The sequence below is a fragment of the Mesocricetus auratus genome, unplaced genomic scaffold, assembly GCF_017639785.1.
Source record: "Mesocricetus auratus isolate SY011 unplaced genomic scaffold, BCM_Maur_2.0 Super-Scaffold_100009, whole genome shotgun sequence".
NCBI classification, from domain to species: domain Eukaryota; kingdom Metazoa; phylum Chordata; class Mammalia; order Rodentia; family Cricetidae; genus Mesocricetus; species Mesocricetus auratus.
In genome coordinates, this window is record NW_024429193.1 from 71,907,593 (window position 1) to 71,923,959 (window position 16,367).

The 16,367-nt window shown below is 41.9% G+C and overlaps 1 protein-coding gene across 1 annotated transcript in view; it reads right to left on the reverse strand.

The window, feature by feature from the left end:
* Nucleotides 1–261: 261 nt before the first annotated feature.
* Dchs2 (dachsous cadherin-related 2) overlaps nt 262–16,367 on the reverse strand; it is a 223,668-nt gene continuing 207,562 nt past the window's right edge. Inside the window, exons 17-20 of the mRNA XM_040752593.1 lie at nt 10,628–10,758; nt 8,635–8,921; nt 6,768–6,900; nt 262–4,756 (exon numbers count right to left, since the gene is read on the reverse strand). Of these exons, the coding sequence (XP_040608527.1) occupies nt 2,145–4,756; nt 6,768–6,900; nt 8,635–8,921; nt 10,628–10,758 (3,163 nt within the window). The 3' untranslated portion in view covers nt 262–2,144. The remainder of the gene's footprint in view (nt 4,757–6,767; nt 6,901–8,634; nt 8,922–10,627; nt 10,759–16,367) is intronic.

Below are 16,367 nucleotides of genomic sequence, written 5' to 3' on the forward strand. Positions count from 1 at the left end.
CAGGATTTTTAAGGCTGCCAACAAGAAAGTCCAGAATTTCAGGCAGCCAAAAATTCCACAAGAGACAACTGTCTTTTATTTTATAGCTTATGAATTTGGGGCTTAATATGATTTTCCACTAACAAGTTCTGTACCCCCTCCTGAGTGCCAAAGCTGGTGTAGAGGTCAGCAAAGTAACACGGAACAGATGAGGCAGCTTAATACTCAACTTGAAGGAAGACAGTTGAAATGGCATTGTTTACTTAGGAAACAGCACTCTGGTTTAAAGGGCTGATGCGCGATTTATTAGAAGCACTCAAGCAACATGTTCACATCTTACCCTCCACTCGACTCATGGCCATTATTCGTTGAGGCAGCAGCGCTGGGAATGGGATTAATAAAGTCATCAATTAAAGACCTGCTAAATATTGGTAGAGAGCTCTAAATATGTCTTGTCTTCTGTTTCTTACGAAATAGCAAGGATGAAAACACCCACAGAATCATGTTCAGTAATAAATCAAAGGTGAAAAACTTAGGAAAGAATTCGACGAGTAGCTCCCTTTTTAAATAAAAAGCCTAAGTGAATGGAGGACCCTTTTAAAAACAAGGCATTCATGGTTAGCACGGGTAATTCTGCTACAAACTCAAGCTTTCACATATAATTAGCAAAAGAAACCACTAAGAGTAGCTTCCTCTGATCAACAGGTTCTACTGAAGAGTCAAGAGACAACCCATTGGCACCGTGAAATAACTTTTGTTTTTAACACAAATCATTCAATTTCTTCTTCAGATGCCCCAAAGATGAGAGGAGACATGAATTGGCGCTGCAATACTTAAATGGCCCACACGTGAATTCCCTAGAATTCCAGCTTCTCCAAAACACTTCGTGGCCATCACACTTGTTACTTACTCAGGTGGTTTAGACATATGCTCTGCATTTGAGTCAACAAGAAGACGCACTCATATCTTCTATCAGCATAGGCAGCTATCTAATTACTGACTTCCTAAACTGGATATCCAAGTGCCTCTGCAATGGTTTTAAGTAAACACGAATTATTTCACATAGTTCCTCAGGTGGGATACATGGAAAAATAAATAAATAAAAGAGCTACGTCTAGGGCAGAAGCCCACCTGACCTACCTAGAAAATCACCCAGATGCATTAGAAACTTCACACTGGAATTCCTAGAAAGTGACCCCAAATTCTGCCCCTCCCATGAGAGGATGACTTATAGAGCATCATTTTCAGGTCGCACTCATCCTCCTAGTGGGTAAAAGTATTTCTGATGTCCTATTGGTCCATCAGAGAGGAGTGATCCGTCATGTAAGCACCAGATAGCCAGCATGACTGTGCTTCTGAATTAGGAACTGTGTAAGGCAGAATTCTTCACATCCCATTGTGGAAGCAATGATAAGTAAATGGATAAAGACTTCTGACACCCACCCTCAACTTTAATAGTACAAACTTTCATGTATAAAAAAAAACTTCATTTAAAAATACACTGCTAAATTACTCTATGAAATTTATAATTAGCTAGTAACATAATTTTATCTACACAAACTTTAAAAATGGGCATTGAACAGATAAACTATCTCATACCCAAAGTTGCTATGTGTTGAAGAACATAAAATGAAGTAATTTCTATAAATTAATCTTCAAGGTTTCTTATGTGAACAGAGCACTGGAGGGGCCTCCCTTGTGGAGGAGGCTGAGATGGCATGTCTCTGGCAGCAGACTGCTGCCTAAGCACTGTCCTGTCCACCTCAGCCATACATCAAGAACACACTTTCTGCCTCATTCAATCAAGAATGCTTATTTGGCTAGAGTCAGCCCAGAGTCATGAGAAATTCCAGTCATAACTTCTGATGATTACATAAATCATAAATTCTAAACATTAAAACAAACAAACAGGAATAACAAAACAGACTAGTTAATGTCCACAAACGCGAGTCCTGAGAGCAACCCAAGAAGTCTAAAAGAGGGAGTAACTTCTCATTTAGGCTGGAAGAACGCCGAGAGACTGAAATGGGCAAGATTTGAAAAACAATGTCTACGTGAGATTCCCCGCGCCTGGGTAAGAAAGAACTCATCGTGCCAGACGCTGCGTCTGTCTTCGTATCCCTCTGCTGAGTGCTGAATGAGCAGGGGTCAACAGCACAGTCTCCTTATGTGTGGACTTCCGCTTCGGCTTTCAGTTCACGGCACGTGTCGCGTCTGTGTGTTCCTACGGGTTCCCCATCTGGCGACTCTGGTGACCTGGCAGGCGTCTGCATCGTCAGTAGGGAAAGAGATGGAGAGAAGCTGGGAGTCATGGCTTCTGCTAGGGAGCTGCCATAGCAGGGAAGGGGAGATCGGGGGAATTTCTGAAGAACCTGCCCCACGGTGAGGGCTGGCATTCGTGGGGGAACGGCCTTAATCCCAGGCTGTGCTACTGCTGTTATCAAAGGGGGTGGGAAAACATAAGGTGCGTCTTTTGGGATGCCAGGCATCTGCAGATCTTCATCCTTTAGCCTGGCAATATCGTTAAACACGGAGGCTAGGTGCTGGAACTTGGGTTCCCAACTAAGGAAGTAATCCCAGGCATAGCTGCCCATGGCACCATCAGCAGAAGCTGCCCGGGTGGAAGGAGCTGCCCGCCTTCCCTCCTGGCTGGCCGAAGTCAAGGACTCCTTCCTGCTATCGGCCAAGACACCTGCTTTTGCCTCTCTTCTTTGAGATAACGCATCATTTTGAACATAGACTGTGCCACAGCCTGTCCCTCCATCTTCTCCCTCAAACACGTGGCTGGCTTCCACCGCCTCGGGACTAGCCATCACATCTGTCTCTCCCGACAGGCAAGAGAGCTGATCTGAGTCCCTGGGGATACCCGAGTCTGGCACCCTGGACTCCCGGTCACTCAGCACAGAATCTGAGTCCTTTCTATAAGGGTGTTCATTTATCCTCTGGATTTCTTTATCTTCTGCAGTTTCTCCGTCCACAGAGCAGTGAACACTGGAGTTTGAGTGCCTGTACAGGTGCATAATGTCCTTCTCCATGGCACTCATGAAGCTCAGCCATTCAGCCGGCATAGTTTCACCAGTCCCTGTCAGATCCCTGAACTCCACGGCCGGCTGCCCAGCCTTGAGCTGGCTTGCAGCCCCAGTCAGCCTGAGATCATCATCTGGGGGCGGTGGCGTCTTCTCCTCGCAACTGTGTAGTGGGTCTTTTTGCTTATGCCTTAAAATCAGTACGATTAGGGTGCAGACAAGCAAGAGGAACACTAAGAAGGAGACCACGAGGCTGATGGAGAAACCGTGACCAAAACCTCTTCTGTGGTGTCCTTCAGATGGCATAGAGACGTTCACAAACACACTGCAGGATGTGGACCTGGAATTGGACTTGGGACCGTGTGCAATTATTTTCACCTCAAGGTTGTCTTCTTTGTTGAGCTGACTGCTGGTTAGAAAAGGGGCTCTCATCCAGTAAATATCGCCATTCGTTTTGTTGACTGAAAAGAGAGCGGATGGAGAGCTGAGGGAGTAAAGAACGACCCCATCCATGCCTCCATCTGCATCTGAGGCCTCCACTCTGCCAATCAGCTGTCGCCCTCGACCTTTCTCAGAGAGACTGAAAAAATATCGATCTTGAGTAAAGATGGGTTCAAACTCATCTATCCCTTCAACTTCCACCCAGACCTCCAGGGAAGCCGTGGCACTGCCTCTGTCTTTGGCCTGAACCACCAGGCAGTACTTGGCAACACTTTCGTAGTCCAGCACCTGATCAGCTCGAATGTCCCCTGTTAAAGGGTCAATGACAAATAGATCCTGATAGGGCTGCATCTCATATGTGGCATGGCAAGGTGACGAGATAGAGTAAGTCACTTCTCCGTAAGGTCCGGCGTCGGAATCCACAGCATGGACAGAACACAGGATGGAGGAAGCAGGCATGTTTTCAGGAGTGACACAGGTCAAGGTAGAGGACATAAACTGAGGTGTGTGGTCATTATCATCTAACACACTGACACGCACAACAGCAAAAGAAACGTGTTTCTCTTCTTCGTCAGCAGCCTGGACAGTTAACGTGAAGGTTATCATTTCCTCATAATCCAGAGGTTTCACCAAATAAAGAACCCCGGTCCTTTCTTCTAAGTAGAAGTGTTCCTTCTCATTTCCAGAGAGTATGCCGTAGATGACTTCCGCATGTGAGCCCATGTCATGGTCATCTGCTGACACCACAGTGATGTGACTCCCCACGGGAGTACTCTCCTTGACATGGGCGTTGTACTGCCGGCTGTTGAAGATGGGTGGGTTGTCATTGACATCAAGAACGTCTATTTCTATGACAGTTGTGGAACTCAGAGGCGGGCAGCCGTGGTCGGATGCTAGGAGGACAAGCTTGTGGCTGGCACTGGCTTCTCTGTCCAGAGCGTGAAGTAACACAAGAGCACCGCCCTGCTGATGGGGGTCATCTGAATGAAGGAGGCTGGTTTCAACATGGAAGTGGTTGTGTACGTTGCCACTGACGATGGAATATTTGGTGTGTGTGTTTTCAATAGTGTAGTCACGGTCGAGAGTTGAAAAGGTCATGAGAGTGCTTCCAATGGGAACATCCTCACTCAAGCTAAGGTTATAGTGCCCCACTGTAAACTCAGGGGCATAGCTGTTCACATCTTGTATTTCTATCTCCACTAACGTAAGACCCCTCAGGGAGGGAACTCCACCATCATTGGCTTCAACAAGAAATCGAAATGTTGGTATTTTATCCAGAAATGATACAGCACTGGTAGTAAATATGGTGCCTGAAAAATAAGACAGCGTGTCAAATTTGTGAGCCAAATGCTCAAGACATACTTAGCTAGTAAGTGCTGAATGGATATGGAAGTGTGCCCTGTTCTTTGCTGAGTGTGTCTAGTTACAGCCAAATAGTGCAACTAGATTTCAAAATTAGCACTCGGGGGCAGAGGCAGGTGGATCTCTGCGAGTGCAAGGCCAGCCTGGTCTACAGAGTGAATTCCAAGACAGCACGGGGTGTTATACAGAGAAACCCTGTCTCGAAAAAAGTATGTGCAGAGATATCCTAGCATAAGATAACTATTCTGAGTTGGGTAAGGCAATGAATGCCTATAATTCTAGCACTTGGGAGGTTGAGGCAGGAGGATTGAGAGTTTGAGACTAGGGTAGGATATACACTGAGACCTCCTCTCAAAAGTAAAAGTGAAATGGCTAGGATATTCAAGCATTCAAGTGGTAGAATGTGTTCCTCTCAACACGTGCACGCACACACACACACACACACACACACACACATACACACGCACATGCAAGCATGCTCTCTGTCTCTGTCTCTGTCTCTGTCTCTGTCTGTCTCTCTCTCTGTGTCCACAACACATACAGATGGCGAATTACTCTGGAAATAACTCCAGCCAAAAGAAAGCAGTGAAAATGTTAGTGTGCAGCACTTAATTACACAGATATCATTTCTCAAGATCATGAGTTAATTCAGCAAGTGACATTTTCTCCTTAATGATACAATATATCAAATATCTCTTATTTGTGGTAAACATAGAAATACATGACATTTACAAGTGTGTACAAGATGGCATTTTTATTAAAGTGTTTTAAGTGTGCTTACTAAAAATAAATGTATAATGGTGCAGTTTAAATGCCACATTTCAATTATAGTTATACTGCGAACCAGATCAACTTGATAGCAATTACTCAATTAAGACATTCTAATCAACACTGAGGCAATGTTTGTGCAGAGCACCCATCAGGCCAGAGTGCGTCCTAGAATGAAGTTTTCAGGGGCCTGATTTGCACACCCTGTTATCCGTTGATCCAGGACAGCAGTCGCCAGTGAATGAACGTCTATGAGATGAGAAGGAAAAACTGAGAGACCCAGACAGACCAGGCAGTGAAGTTCCTAGCAGTATACTTACATCATGGGCATGCATCTGCAAGTTGTGCGGCATTTCTTATTTCTCTCATACAAGCACCTGATGAGTCTTCTTCTGATGCTCTAGACCTAAATTCTTCTTTCAGTAATTCCTTACACCTAATTTTAACCCCACCTCTCACTTGGAAATGATGCTGTGGTGGGTAGAGATGAGACCACAGTGTGAAGTCGGTGTCTATTCTTTTCTAGAGTGTGCCCTGCTAGGACACTCTGGTGCTGATTAGCCTTCTTTATTGAGTTTAGCATTCAATGGTTGTTCACTGCTAGTGCTCCTTGTACCCTGCCTAAATATTTGAGTGGGCAGTTTATCCTCTCTGATAAAAACACAAAGGACCATGGAAGATACCACATGAAGCAGAACAGCACACTGGCTTTCTATTTGGTAGAGATGGACACTAAATTGTTTTTAGTGTCTTTTTAAAATTATTCTTGTCTTTAGTGAGTATATGATACTATTGCTATTTTTTACTAAGCTGTTTAAACACCGTCTCCACTCTAGTTGTATGAAATTCTCATTAATGAACTGATCCTTTTGACGTTATTTTGATTCTTGCTGAGTTGCAGAACATCTCCCTAAACTCTGTTGGCTGGACATGTGAACTTGGGCATCACTATATTGGTGGTGGTGGGGATGTCTCTACATTTCTTCCTGTTGAGCAGCATTTAACCAACATCCTTTGTTTTCTAGTCACTGAGATACTGAATAAGCACAATGCTACTTCCCACTGTAGCTAAGAAAGCAATGCCCATACCTGCAGTGAGTGGAAGGAGTGGGGGAGGACTGTGTTAAGACATGATGATCCATGTTTCTCTACTGTCACCGGGCTGCACTAGCGTCACTGTAGGTAACTCACCATTCCGGGGATCAATGGCGAAGCCCTCAGAAGAGGAAAGGACCCTGTAAGAAATGTTCTCACTGCTTTCTAAGTCTGTGGCAGACAGGGTCAGTACCGAGTACCCTCCAGGAACTAGCTCAGGAACCATAACCTGAGGACAAGAGAGGACAAAGGCATCATGTGTACAAATGTGTATCTTTTTCAGGAGTAGGAGCAAAACCTGACATCTTGCCACTTCTTCTTACTCAAGAAACTACCCAATTTGCCTTTCATAGGCCTTGTGGTGGGTTGACTGGGGTGACACTCCTGAGAGGTGTGGCCTTGTTGGTGTAGATGTGGTCTTGTTGGAGAAAGTGTGTCACTGGGGTTTGGCTTTGGAGTTTCAAAGCTCAAGCCAGGCCCAGTGTGGAACTTTCTCTTCCTGCTGCCTATGGATTCAGCTCCCTTTTCCAGCACTGTTTCTGACTGAATGCTGCCCTGCTTCCCACCATGATGACAATGGACTAAAACTCTGAACCTGTAAGCCAGTCCCAGTTAAATGTTTTCTTTTATAATAGTTGCCTGTGGACATGGGGTCTCTTCTTAGCAAAAGAACAATGACTAAGACAGACCTGCTGATATATGGAATTGATACACTGAAACTATTGATTATGTTAATAGTCCCTGGGTTCAGAAAACAATCTTAATTTCACTCAATTTTGGTTTTTACCATGAAACATTTTCTTTCTAGAATATTACTGAATGACAAAAGGTAGTGTAATCGAGTCGGGCGGTGGTGGCACACGACTTTAATCCCAGCACTCCGGAGGCAGAGGCAGGCGGATCTCTGTGAGTTTGAGGCCAGCCTGGTCTACAAAGTGAGTTCCAGGCCAGCCTCCAAAACAATACAGAGAAACTCTGTCTCAAAAAAAGAAAAAAGGTAGTTCAATCACTAATTTTATATCAGATGCATTAATTATATCACTTAAGAAAGGCTTCATGGAGGATGGTTACTTAGGTTAAGTTTTCATGTTAACCTTCTTTCCTTTGCTGAATTGAAAAGACATAATAGAAGTAGTCACTATCCTGACTTCTGTAAATATACACCCTGCCCTAAAATCTAAATTTCTGGACTTGCTCACAATCTGTTTGTGTGAAATGTTAATTCCTGTATTTCAAAGAAAGAATCTGTCCAAAGTATCATTGGATAGTGTAAATTAGCTCATCTTCTCTGTGGGCACATTCCAATTGTTGTGAACAACTGAACTCCAACCACACACAGACACAGAACATATAAAAGGCTGGTGGTCTGCACACTCAGTAAACTGAAACGAATGAGCCAAGTAATTCCTGTTGATTACTAGTCTATATTATGATAGATAAGCCTGCATCATTAGCTCAGGATAAACAATAGTGAATATTTTTAAATGATTTATTTATTTAATGTACATTGGTGTTTTGACCACATGTATGTCTGTATAACGGTTATAGACAGTTGTGAGCTGCCATATGGGTGCTAGGAATTGAACCCAGGTCTTCTGGAAGAGCAACCAGTTCTCTGAACCACTAAGCTATCTCTTCAGCCTGAACAACAATGAATATTAATAGCCTGTCTAAACCAGACCATCAGTGACAGAAAGCTGATATCACTCACTGTTATTATTTATCTTATTTTATGTGTATAGGTGTTTTTTTCTCCTGTCTGCCTGTGCCCCATGTACATGCCTGGTGTCTGTGGAGCTCAAAAGAGGAGATTAGATCCTCTGGATCTGGAGTTATGGAAGTTTATAAGTCCCCACATGGGTGCTGGGATAGAAGCAGGTCCTCTGGAAGAGCAGCCAGGGATCTTAACCTCTGAGACATCTCTCAGCCCCACTCCCCATACATTCCTTTTTCATTTCTTTACCTGATAGAAATCTTGAGAAAATACTGGTGGGTTATCGTTGACATCCAGCACACGGATGAGAAGGGAACCCTCTGTGTGGTGCCACGAATCAGAAACGTGGATGATCAGCTCATATTCAGCAACATCTTCAAAATCCAGTGTTTGCACCAGCACCACCACCCCAGTGTCCTGACTGATAGCAAACTTAGCTCCGCAATTGCTCTCTTTGACAAAACTGAAGGTGAAAGCTGGATTCAAATCCGCATCATGAATGGATACCCGAGACACAATTACACCAGGCAAAGAATCTGCAATCATCATGACCAATGTCAGCTTCCATTAACTTCATCATCAAAAGACATTTCTTCAATCATGCAACCCAAGTATTTTCATTTTAAACCTAAAATGATTTTCTTTTTTTCTGGCATGATTTCTCATGTAAAGCTCATTATGGGCTAAATCAAAACACAGAAGAATTTATAAGTCCAATAAAAGTGAAAATCTACCACAGAGTAGAAAATTGAGGAAGTAGACTATACTCTAGTTTTATATTACAGTTTTCCACCATATGCTTACAGCACAACTTCAGAATCAGAAACCATTCTGAGCACTTTCCTGTAGTGTATAGTTTCTAGGTCTGACTATAGTTTCTATGTCACAAGTGTATAGGGAAGAAGGACATTAGTTAGAGCATTAATACAAATATTATTCTCTGAAAACTGGCCAGAACTGAATGAAAATACTTGGGTAGAAATATAAGATTCAGTACTTATCTTCTAGAAAAAAAGAAATAAATTTCTTTGATAGTGATGTAGGCATTGCTTTCTTCTCTTAAATGTGTTTCTCAAAACTAAAATTCCCAAGGCTAATGAAAAACAAAGTATTCTTGGTGCTCAGTGCCTCATGCATGCCTGGGTTCACAACCTAAGCCACTCATGAAAGGAACTTTATTCCCATGAGTCTAGCATAGTGAAGGTGGTAAGTATCTGCCAAGAAATTCAGAATTGTTCCACTATCTATGGGATTCATAATTTACAGTCTTCATATCTGGGGAAGAGTTCTTGTTAAATACTAAGATCACCTTACCCCATTCAATAGATTTTTTATTTATGTAATTTGTTCTTATGATATATTCATACCAGTTGTATTGATATATTTTAATATCAATTCATGTGTTTGGAAACAGGACACAATCCATTAAATTAAACAAAAATATCAAAAATGAGAGGTAAACCTGAATATGCTTCGTTTGTAGAGAGCAATAGTTATAGGCATCCTCGTGTTTAGAGATTTCTATGGAAAAGAGACAGTATCACCTGTTTAGAATGTGAAGACAGCAAAATGTTCAAATTGTTTTAAGAATGGCTTTGGTATGAAGATAGAATGCAAAGGGACAAAGGTCACCATCACTTTCTACTTTGTCTTTAGGAGGATAGGTTGGCTTTATTGTGGGACAACTTTGGGTTCACAGACTATGGAGTCATTGCATAACAAATGACCCAAGCAGCCCAGCACTAAAACCATCATGTTTTTAGTCTCAATCAGTAGTGTAGTACTGATGCTGAAGGTTGGGTTATGCTAGAGGAAGTTTTGACTCTGCGCATTATTATATTAATTTCATTAGCATCATTAGCATCCTACAAAAATCATCAAAGCACAGGTGTAACAGCATCAATACTCAGAAGGGTCAAGTGATTATTACACCAACAACATGGTCTTATTCCTGGAGTACATTTAGTGTTTAAGAAACATCCATCTGTATATGAACACACTATAAGAAATGATGGAGGTGAGGGACTCGGCCTCCAGCCCATCTGAATGCAAATCCAAGTTTTATGATTTAAATCCCTTGACACTTGATATTTTCCTTATGACCATCTGTGGTTTATTCAATAAAGCGAAGACAAACTTACCTGGCTAGCATGGCTGTGGAGAACTAGTGCTCAACACAACATCTGGCTGTAAAAAAAATGTGTAAGTTAATTAAACGTTGATTCCAAATTGCCACACTTACTTTCCGCAATTTCTATTGCTTCTGAGGGGAGAAAGACTGGAGCATTGTCGTTTATGTTAATCACCTGTATCTTGACCAGAGCCGTATCAGAGCGCCTGGGCACCCCTCTGTCTGTGGCTTGCACAATCAAGCTGTTTTGGAAAAGAATCAAGGAATGTTATGAGCCATCTAGGAAGTATATAAAAACATAAATATCAAATCTAGTTTAATTTTTATATGAATTCACTAACTTATTTTTCTCATGGTCTTTTCTAAATAACATCATTTACAATTTATTTCACAAGAATGGTAGCTTGAAATGTATGCATTTTTGACAAGTTTCAAGAACAAACTCCAGCAGGCTGCCAGGGTCATGAAGTATTAATATAAAAATAAATCATAATTTCTTGGAAACAGACTTTAAAGTTCTACTAAGAATAACCTAAGCAATGCATACACCAACAACTGTGCCCACTCTACTGCATGGGCATTGCTGCGTATTTCCATCTAATTGTACCATTAAAATATGCTGTCAAAATAATGGCCATATATGGATATTTTTCAGGTCCAAGTTTCTAACCAACCAACACTATAGGCTTGGGAGAGCTTGCTGCCATGATGAAGGAATGACTGGGTCATAATGTGCTCAGACTCTGCAGAGAAAGGAGTAGGTTTTGCAGGAATTCAAATAATACGATGTAATCTCCCCAGAGTGGTGCTGCAATGATTCTTCTACCACCCAAACTAGAGCAATTACTACTGGCCCCAACTTCTCACTTTCCCCCACTACTCTTCTAGCATGATCCAGTTGTTAAGTCTGGTCAGTTGATCTCTTTGACGACCCTTGTATTAGTGCTCCCTCTGTTTTGTCCCTACCTTTTCTCTTTTCTTTTTTTTTTCATTTAAGTTAGAAACAAGCTTGTTTCACATGTCAATCCCAGTTCTCTCTCCCTCCCATCCTCCCCTGCCCTCCCCCCCCAGTCCCCTACACAATCTCCATTCCCATCCCCAGGGAGGGTGAGGCACTCCATGGTAGGTCTCCAGTGATTGTCATTTTATCCAGGGCAGGGCCTAGGCCCTCCCCGCAGGAGTCCTGGCTGAGAGAGCATCCCACATTATGGCATGGGCACTCAAAGTCTATTTGTATGCCAGGGATAAATACTACCCAAGGCCCCATAGTTTACCTACATCTCCTCACTGACACCCACATTCAGGGGGTCTGGGTCAGTCCCATGCTTTCCACACAGCCATCAATCTGGGGTCCAAGAGCTCCCCTTTGTCCCTATCTTAAGAGTCTCAGGTAAAATGATCAACAACCCTGCTTAAATCAAGGACCTAAGGGTTTCCTAGAACATGGAAATACAGTGTTTTCACAGCCAGTGATGCCAAGACCAATTGGGAGTTGAGATTTTTAGCACTAAATCCAAAAAATTATGGGATTTCCTATCCTGGACATAGAGAAGTGTGTGTCCATGCTAGCCAGTCTCTGCTCTCATTTGCCTGAAATGCTGTCTGTGTTTTGCATCCTTATGGCTTGAGAGATGGTGCAGTGTTTAACAATGTAAACTTCCCTTGAAGAAGATCCAAGCTCAGTTTCCAACACTCACGTCTGGTGGCCCACAGCCATCACTGATGCCATTTGGCCTCCGCAGGCACCTGCACTCATACTTCTTCCCGCCGGACATGCGCATAATTAAAAATAGATGTGTAATAGTTTGAAAACCCTGGACACCTATTTAAACATCTGCTTGGCTCTCCTTGTTAGGGCCATTCAAACTCCTGAGGAAATACAGCTGACCTGAGAGCCGCCTCCTGCCTGCTGCTCCTGTCCCTACACTCTGGTGGCCTCTCAGTGCTCTCATCAGTAAGGTTTCCCGGATTCTCGTGTGATCTGAAAGCCCTTCATGACCACAGCACACTGCACATTTTTCGTCCACAAGAGTTATCTTTCTGATGGTTTACCCGTCTGCCTCTACTATGAGTTCCTTTACGGCAGGTGGATGTCCTACTGTAATAACTTTTTTTTAATGATTGTTGATGTTGGCTTCTGAAGATTTTTCTCCCCATGGTTAGAGATTTATTAAATGGTAGAGCCGGAATTCAATCTCACATCTTGCTCAACTCAAAATCTGTGCCCCTCCTAATGAGCCCCTCCCTCAGAATGCTTCCCATGATGCATAGAGAGCACATAACCAGAGCTTCTTTTTCATTTTTTCTCTAAGTGTTGTGAGAGTCCGGGGGAGAAGCGGGTACATTGTAAAGCAAGCTGTCAGTCAGAGTAACAACTTTACTCCAGAGGCTATAAAATGAACCCTGTATTCCAGAGGGTGTCGTATGAACCAGTGACGGAGACTACTTTTTAAGAAACTGGATCTTGAAAGTAGGCACACTCACTCTTCCATTGCTAGCGCCTTGTAGGTGTCTTTTCTTTTCTGATCTCAAATTTTAAAATGGTGTGAAATAAGTCTCAATCTTTCTTGTTTTGAATTGCACTAAGAGCAAACAGTCACTGCTATTGTTGGTGAAGCCCAAGTGCTGTCTTCTACACCCTGGGGGTTGGGATAACAGTGGAACCCCAACTCAGGTGTCACAGGGATGGCTCTAGGTGGAAGCTTGAATTGTGAGCATGGCCATTAGTCAGGTCCATGTGGGAGTATTGTTGTGAGAGGAATCAGCTCAAAATATTTTTCTTCCACTGCTGCCTGCCCCTTGCCATGTGACCTTAAGTTTCAGCCAAGACATCAGCGTCAGATTCCTGTCAACTCTGCATTGCTGTTACAAACACCCTTATTCTCAAAATGCCACAATCGCAGGGTTCTGTGCAATGCCTAAGTCAGGCAAAAAGACAACTGAGCTTCTTTGACATGGAGGGTAATTTCTTACTCTGTTTCAAAATGAGAGGGCGAGAAAAGGGTAGCCTCTTGCTGCTTGGAAGAGCAGATGAGAGAGCAGCGATTCCGAGCCTGTGAGACCTCAAGCTCTCTGAAGGCTCCTTGGCAGTCTTTGTGAAGCTGAGGATTGCAGGCTGCTTGTCTGGCTCCATGTAGCAGAACCGTTGCACGGAGCGGTGTCAGCTGAGGCCGCAATAGAACTGACCAGATTTAGAACAGGCCTGTCCTAAGGCCAGAACGTCTTTTCCTGTTCTTCCAGGACAGGAAGCTTCTCTCACCACAGTCCACTTCAAATGAGGTCTTTGACCAGATAAGATCTCACTTAATTTCCTTGAAATGTTGACATTGTTGGCAGAAGATACTGAAAAAGTTCTCTTTCCACTTTATCTCAAATGTCTACCGAGAGAATTTTCTGTTCCTTCTGAAATTTTAAGAAAAGTAAAAATGACAGCTAATACCAAAAACAGCTATAAAAATAATTAGGATTTCTGGTGAAAGATGGTAAGATTGCCTCTCAGATCTGTCTCTTCTTCCCTGACTTCTACTGAAGGGCAGCTAGGACATTTAAAACTATGCAAGTCCGCAAGGCTAAAGCAGAAAATAGTTAAACAAGTTGGAAGTAGAAGATGCCATGGATGGATTTAGGTAAGCGTGTGTGAGGAAGCCAGAGATAAGAAGATATTTAAAGATACAGCGCTATAAACTGCCTCAGGTCCATGTATTAAGTATGTTTGGTTAATTACTTGCTTTACATTGTTTATAGTAAATATATGCATATATTTATGTGTCTGTGCATTCATGTGTATATGTTTATCTTATGCAAGGTCTTTATTCCATGATCTTTGATCATTTTCGTCTCCTGATGTATATGCATGAATCATCCAAGAGAAGTAAAACAAAAGTTAGCCAAACAAAGCAAGGTGTCTAACACGTGAAAAAGGTCAGTGTCTACTGAACTCTCGTTCAACAGGGTCCATAGCAACAACCAAAAATGGCAGACATCAAAACGAAAACAATAATTAAACAAGAAAACGGGCAAAGGGGGTGAAATGCACAATGAAATCATGTATGAGGATAGAAAGAAAAGGTCCCTTATTCATAAAGAACTTACTCAGCTCAAGAAGAGACCCATGTTAAAGAATATAATGAGGGTCAGTGAGATGGCTCAGAGAGTAAAAAAAAGCCCTTGCTCACCAATCCAGATGACCTGAGATGAGTTCCTAGGACCCATAAGGTAGAAAGAAAAAACCAACCACACGCGTGTCCTCTCACCTCCATTCTCATGCTATGACACGCTCACACATGCAAACACGCATGTGCGCGCGTACACACACACACACACACAAATTAGTGCCCAAAATTAAAAAGAATATAGTGATTTTAAATATAATAAGTAAAAAGAAAAAACCTAAACTGTTCTACAGAGAAGGGAGAAAATTGCATACGTTAAAGACGCTGAAATTGTACAAGGGTTCAGAAGCAAACAGATTTCAGAACTTAGAATAGCAATGCCTTTCAAAGTCAGAAAGATATTTTTAATCTCTATACCATCACACACACACATATATGCTTATATATTGTTGAAAGCATTTGCAAATGTACAAGGGCCCACATAATTTGCTTCTATGGCAGAGAATGGGCAGTTAGCTTCTCAGCTTTTGCTTCTCACAGTTTGGAGTTAATTTATTCATGGGGAGTTGGAGAAAGGCCTTTTTAAATATTAGGACTAATTTAAATGTTGGGAACATGACGCAAATAGGAAAAAGTTGAAAAATATTAGGTTTAATTACTAACTAAGCTCCATTGAGTAAGAATTCTGTAACAGAAAGCCTTCACAATTGGAAATTGCTTAGTTCATGGGAACGAGAGACTACCAGTGTCTCTGAAATTACTGAGATCTGTGCCATCAGTGACAGAACACTTGACTTGAGATTTACCTGTGGAGGGGAAATGCTTCATGCTGAAAATTACTGTGACAGCAATGATACAAAAGAGTTCTTTTAATGAATTTATACATTAAGCACATTAATTTTAGTAATTACATTAAGATATTACAAAACATTTCCCAACTGCTAACTTAGGATAAGGTTTTAAACTTTTAAAAATACCTTTGAAGTAATATTTTGAAATATGGTAAATCACAAAACAAAACACTTAATCAAGCTTTCAGAGTTGGAAGGGTTTTGGGGTGGTTAATTAGTCCAATCCACTCAATAACGTATTTCATTCAAACCAGCTTTCAGTGCTTAACCACATAAATATACTGTATTTTCCTGGTGAAACATGAAAGTCGCCTCAAATATTGACACAGTCTTTTGTACTTATTTTTTTTCTTAAACAGAATGCTGTTCTGTAGCTTGTATGGTAGAAACCGGGTGATCGAGGTTCAGAATCACTGAGTATAAGTCTAAATTTGATCCTCAAATAGTATTGTGACCCAGAATAAGCCACACTATGTAACTTGCATTGTTAATACATAAAATATCCGCCTTCACTTCATATGAAAAGGCTACAAGGCTTAAATGAAACACAGTAGCCACACCCAGTATCCATGTTTTGTTTTTGTTTTCAAAGTTTTAATTACTCATGGCCAACCACCATCCAGAAATATTAATGGAAAATTCTAGAAATAAACAAGTCATAAGTTTTAAATAGCTGCAACTTTGAGTGTGTTGGTGATGCTTCACATTACTGTACTCTTTTTCCCCCAGAATATCTATTATTTTTCTCTCAATGTATCCACACTGTATATATCATCCGCCCCTTATTCACTTACAGCCATCAGCTATATAGCTGTGTTTCTGTTCAGGTAATTCTTGAGTTACTTATTAGTTAGGTCAAATCACAAGGTAGTGATTCAGAGGATCCCC